This window comes from Myotis nattereri (genome assembly GCF_964212035.1).
Source record: "Myotis nattereri genome assembly, chromosome: 12".
Lineage (NCBI taxonomy): Eukaryota > Metazoa > Chordata > Mammalia > Chiroptera > Vespertilionidae > Myotis > Myotis nattereri.
The window spans coordinates 52,785,521-52,791,581 of NC_138087.1; the positions used below are offsets into that span (position 1 = coordinate 52,785,521).

General features: G+C 59.5%; 1 protein-coding gene across 1 annotated transcript; it reads right to left on the reverse strand.

The window, feature by feature from the left end:
• Positions 1–302: 302 nt before the first annotated feature.
• Positions 303–6,061, reverse strand: AQP3 (aquaporin 3 (Gill blood group)). Its single transcript, XM_081103994.1, has 6 exons — positions 5,893–6,061; positions 2,852–2,978; positions 2,390–2,527; positions 1,938–2,056; positions 1,373–1,590; positions 303–1,286 (listed from the first exon to the last, which is right to left on the reverse strand). Exons 1-6 carry the CDS (start codon positions 5,998–6,000, stop codon positions 1,118–1,120), a joined length of 879 nt encoding a protein of 292 aa, XP_080960120.1. The 5' UTR covers positions 6,001–6,061; the 3' UTR covers positions 303–1,117.

Genomic DNA, 6,061 nt, shown 5'->3' on the forward strand with positions numbered 1-6,061 from the left:
GCCTGGGAGGAAGCTCTCCCCTAGGCCAGGCCAGCCCTCTTCCTAGGCTGATGGGGAGTGCAGGGGTCGGGAAGGGGATGCCATTCGCGTGCGGGACTCCCAGGAAGATGGGAGCTTGGGGCAAAGTGTGGCGCCGCTGAGTTCAAGCGGAGAGGAAGGGGCTCTCTGACCTGGCTGCGCGCTCCCAGCTGGGCACGCTGGGCACGCTGGGCACGCTGGGCACTGTGTCCAGATACGCTGACGCTCCTTAGCCGGCCCCAGGAAAACAGCAGGACCAGCAGATAAATGTTGACACAACGGGCAGTTTCAGGCATATATTTTATTGTTGTTGGTTTTTTTTTTATAAAAGCAAGAGTACATGTATTGAGTGGAGGATTAAGAGAGTAAAGACCCTATTTAGAGTCTCCAACCCCGCCCCCCTAAAACTAAGACATCTGCTATATATATATTTTTTTTAAAAAAGAGCAAATATGAAACTTATGACCTGGACTTCACCCCACTTCTCATGCCTACATTATGACAAAACATGCTATTCAGCTCCTACTTATATACAGTCAAAGGCTCACACCTGGCCTGTGGCCCCCTCCTCCCAGCCCTGCCCATATGCCCATCGTACCATCCCCAAGGCCTCCCCTGAGCCCCTGCTTGGAAAACAGGGCAGACACACATGCACCCAGAAACATATCTGGACCCTCCTCCACCTGCAGCCCCTGAAACATGCAGGCCCCTGACACTTTCCTCACTCACCCCCAACCCCCCCTTAACCCCCTCACCCGCAGCTAAAATCCTTCCACTTGGTCCTTTGCCCTGAATATCTGGGGAAACACACACACACACACACACACACACACACACTCACATACCCGCTGCCCATCCCTCCCTTGGGGAGACAAAGTTCTGTTGGCCCTACGCTCTGTCCATCACAGTTTCAGGACAGTGGCCTGAAGTCCTATGTGGGCAGGGGCCAGTGGAAAGTCCTGGAGGGGCTGTCCAGAGGGGTGGGGGCAGACAAGGAGCTTCTCAGGCTGGAGGGAGGTCGTGAGGGGGACTTGCAGGGAGCAGCCCCTGCACAGTCAGTGGATGCTCCAGGGAGAGGGGCAGGGGTCGCCCTGTCCGCTCAGACCTGCTCCTTGTGCTTCACGTGGGCCAGCTTCACATTCTCCTGCTCAGTGGAGGGTGGGGGCTGCTCCAGGTGGCAGCCGATCATGAGCTGGTACACGAAGACTCCCGCAATGGAGCCCAGGAGCGGGGAGACGATGGGCACCCACCACCATTGGCGGCCGGTCCTGGGGGGCAGAATATGGAGTTAGGGGCGGGCGGGGCCAGCAGAGGGAAGGAGAGCTGAGGCTGGCGGGGTGGGGGTGGCACTCACGTGAACACTTCCGAGCCCCAGCCGGCGATGGCGGTGAAGAGGCGGGGGCCGAAGTCCCGGGCAGGGTTGACAGCGTAGCCAGAGTTGAAGCCCATGGAGGTGCCGATGACCAGAACCACCAGGCCCACGGTGAAGGCCTCCAGGCCCCGGGGGACGGGGTTGTTGTAGGGGTCCACAATGGCCAGCACACACACGATGAGGGAGGCTGTGCCGATGAACTGGCGAGCAGGGAGAGCAGGGTGAGGAGTAGCCCCCACCCCACCCTCTGGCCCCGCCTTTGGGCCCCTGGCTTCCCTCCAGCTCTTAGCCTTGTCACCGCCCGCTTTCTCCTCCATAGGACAGTGGTGCTAGGATTTTTTCAGGGGTAAGGATCCTCTGGGGAGCTGGTTAAATATAAAGAGCTGCCATTCTGACTCTGATGGAGGTGTCCCCACACATGGAGGTGTCCCCAGACTTTGAGAAACTCTGCTTTAGACAAGGAGTTCTGTCCCCCAGCCAACCCATCAGCAGCCCAGGGCAGCCTGGTCCCCTCCCTGTGTTCCCTTCACATGTCCCCAGCCCATACCTGGTCGAAGAAGCCATTGACCATGTCCAAGTGTCCAGAAGGATAGGTGGCAAAGATGCCAGCTGTGCCGTTGGGGCCCGAGACGATAAGCTGGTTGTCGGCAAAGGCCAAGATTGCATCTGATGACAGGTTAAACCCCAAGTGGGTGAGTGCAGAGGCCTGAGCCCAGTTTCTCCTCTCTGGCTGGGCCCACCCTCCCAGGGGTCATGGGTAAGTAGAATCACTGCTGTTTACTCAGGAGCCGGAGGCAGTGAGGTGGGTGGGGTGAGGGCCTGAGACGCTATTGTTGCCCAACTCGTTTCTTTCCCCTGTGCCCCGCACCTTGGGCTTGTGCGTGAATGAGTGAGTCATGAGCCGGGGGCCTGGGCAGGCCCCATCTGTCTGTCAGGGGAGGGCCTGATGCCAGCAGGTCCCAAGTAGGAGGAGGGGTAGTGGAGGAGGGTAATGCTTACCATAGTACAGCCCGAAAACGATCCCAGCGCCCAGGAAGGCTCCCAGGGTCTGCGCCAGGGTATAGATGGGCAGCTTGATCCAGGGCTCTCTCGCCAGGAAGCACATGGCAAAGGTCACAGCAGGGTTGAGGTGGGCCCCTGCACAGATGGGAGAGGGGACCTATTGGCCATCGCCTGCCACCGTGGGGAGGCCAGGATTCCACACCACCTTCATGTTTCCCGTCGCTGGCCCGGGGGAGCAGGGGTGCAGAGAAGCGTTTCTTGTACCAGATGGCGAGTTGGATTGTGGAACAGGCCAACTCTGCTAATCTCTGATTCCAAGGTGAGAGTCACCTCCACTCCTCTCTTCCCAGGGCTCAGAGCTCAGGCCACAGCTATGCCCTGCCCTTGGGAATGTCCCCCCACCCCACTCCCCAGTGGGACCCCCTGTAAGAATGTTTTGAGGGTGGAGCAAGGCCTTACCGGAGACCTGGCCAGCGATGAGGATGCCCAGGGTGACGGCAAAGCCAAAGGCCAGGTTGATGGTAAGGAAACCACCATGGGTGCCCCGGCTGAGCACGACCTGGGCCACGGAGCCACAGCCAAACATCTGTGTCAGGAAACAGAAAACGGAGGGAGGGTGAGGCCTGGCTGAGGCTCAGCAACTCTCACTTTAAAGGGAAGGGTGAAGCCAGCGACCTCTGCCTGCCCCATCAGGAGGACGGAGGGCCGGTCCTGGACTTCAACCGAAACCCTTCCTGCTGCAGTTGCACTCTGAGAAGAAGCGAACATGCCCTTCCACCTGCAATATCCCAACTCTCACATAACAGGTCCCCGTGGAAGCAGAGTCTGCAACTGGGCGCCCTAAAGATGGCTGAACCATCTTCATTGATTTTTCTTGAACCTCAACAGGAGTAGGGTGGAGGGGAACAGTTTTCATCTTAGCAGTTTCTCCCCAGCCCTTCACTCACTCATCCCCCACCTGCAGGTGCCTCCCTTTTTGCCCCAAAGAAGAGCTAGGTGGTGGTGGTGGTGGTGTTGGTGGTGGTGTTGGTGGTGATGGGGGCGGCACAAAGAAATGGGGAGGAGGCCAGAAGTTAGGCTGAATCCACTTCTCCTGAATCTGGGATGTCAAGAGCCGCTGCCCCTGCCCCTGGCTCCCCTCAGCCCCTCTCAGCACCCTCGCCCTCCTTGACCTGTCCCTGTCCTAGAGCCTCTTCTCTCCACCAGCCCTGACCTCTCTGCCCCCAGTGGTCCAGGGCCCCCCTCAGATGTGGAGTTCCTAAAGACAATAAGTGGCTCCTCTCACTAGCCTTAGTCCAGGCCCCTGGGCAGTGGAAGTGGGGGAGAGTAGTTCTAAGCTCTCTGCCAGGGATGGGGGGATTCAAGAGGACTAAAGTCCTACAAGAACAGAATGTACTGTTTCCCTTGTTCAAATGCATAAATGCTTCTGCTCCGGTTGTAAAGGGCTGTTGCCCTGAGCCTCCAGAGTATCCCCCAAAGCTGCCCTGCCCAGGTCTCCTCTCTCACCTTCCCATAACTAAAGGTTTGCTATCTACCCAGCAGGCAATTTCCAAGGCCCGTGCTAAGGGTCCCTGTCCATTCTGACGGGTCAGTGTCCTGCTGTATGGGGTTGTTAGGCATTCTCATTATCATCCCTCAGAAAGATCAAGAGATAGTGGAGAAGCCCGCGGCAACGGTGATGCAGGGCAAAGGTGTACAGGCAGGTGCGAGCAAAGATCAGAGGTGTGAGTGTGTGGGGGTAGGAGGAGTGACGGGCACATGTGGGTCTGGGGAACCCTGCTGAGCTTGGCAGGCTCTGGTCTCAGCTCCTTGCCCGCCTGAAGGCCAGACCTGGCTCCATCCCAGGAGGCCTTGGAGTGAGAAGCCGTCAGAGCCAGTTCTACCACCTTGGGGCTAATCTTCCTCTTCCTCACCCTCCTTCTCCCCAGTGCCCCTCCCTTACTAGGTACCCCAGAGAAAGGGGCTCTCCTGGCCCTAAAGCCAATTCTGATTCCACTACTGCAGGCTCTAGGCCCCCAACCCTCAGAGGTGTACGCAGGCAAGCCCTCCCCCACCTCTCGGGGGGTCTCCCAAGCCTGGCTCTCTCTCTTCAGGCTGCCCTTCAGGTGCTGCCTTTCACTGGCACCCAATGCCTCGCACTCACCTGAGCCTGAAACCCTCCTTCCTGGGCTCAGCGCTAGGCCTGACTGCTCCTTTGTGGGGGAGGTGAACTGAGACTTGGGAGGGGACAGGGCGGCCCCTCCGTGAATGTGGAAAGCAACGTCCCCTGTCCTGGCTGCTCTCAAACGGGGACAGGGAGTGGGGGACTCAAGGCTCTGGGACGGGAGAATGATAAGCACCTGCCCCATGCCTGTCTTGACACAGGGGAGAGGAGGAATGGGGATGACTGGTAGGGCCACTGGTCCTGTGAGGGGCTGTGGATAAAGTGCCCCCCTGGTTTCCTTACCCCCCCTTCCTGTTTCCAGAGGTGAGTCTCAGCTCTCCTCTTCCCACGTGCCAGTTCCATCACCGCCTCCCATTGGGGTGGGCCACGCCAGCCCTCCCTGCCTCTGGTTAAGCTTCCAAGTCGGCCGGGGGCTGGCAGGTCTGCAGGACCTGGGGCTGGGGCTGGGGCTGGGGCTGGGGCTGGGCTGGGGCTGGGGCAGGAATGGGGTAGCCTACCCACTACAATGGAGCAAGTCAACCCAGAAGTAACCAACGGGAAAAACAGAGGTAACCACCACAGGAGCGGCTGAAAATCAGAAACTGGGACAGGAAATGGGGACTCTAACCGCTGTGCCTGCCAGACCCAAAAAATGCAAACAGTCACCCAGGAACAACCCAGGGACGAAACTGGTATAACCAGGGAGTAACTGGGCCTGGGGAGCAACCAGGCAGGGGACGTGTCCACTCGAGAACCCACGGAGTAGCTCAGGGCCTGGGTCACTGACAGGGTCTGGGAGTGGCTCAGCGGAGGGGAGCCACTTCAGGGACACCACTTCCTCTGCGCCTGGGCCCCAGCCTTCCACAGCCTCCTATCGGCAGGATCCTGCTTTCCTCTCGCTCTGCTGTTTGCACCCTGTGGGCCTCCGCCCTCTGCCCCAACCCGTGGCAAACTGTCCTCATGGGAACTTTTGGACTTTCTGAGGCTTAATTATTCATTAGGGGCCAGGTATCAGAAGCCAAATAACCTAATAAGGGCCCATCTGCCTCTGTCCCCACTGCATCCGGGGCTGGGACGCTGAGAACTTGGGGAGCCATGGGAGCCTTGAGAAAGGGCTGGAGGTGCCAGAGGGCAGGGGTGGCCTCGGGTCGGCCTGTGGGCTGGGTCACTGGGGAGTGACAGCCCTAGGAGATGGGGTGAAAGCTAGGCGGGGAGAGCACTCTGGGAGGGATCCAGGTGGGGATCAGAGCTGGGAGAAGGGTCAGGGCTGTCTTGAGAAGCACAGCGCTCCGATGCACAGGGTTAGGGCGGTTAGGGGCGGGGGGGCAGAGGGGATTCCCTAGGTCCCCCCACTCACCACGAGGATGAGGGTTCCCAGGCACTCAGCCAGCGCCTGGCGCAGCAGCCGGTAGCGGATGTGGAGCATCTCCCCGCAGCGGTTCACCAGCTCCTTCTGTCGACCCATGTCGGGGCAGTTAGCGGCGGGCGGACAGGTGGCGGAGCGCGGAGGGAGGCGGCGGGCGGGG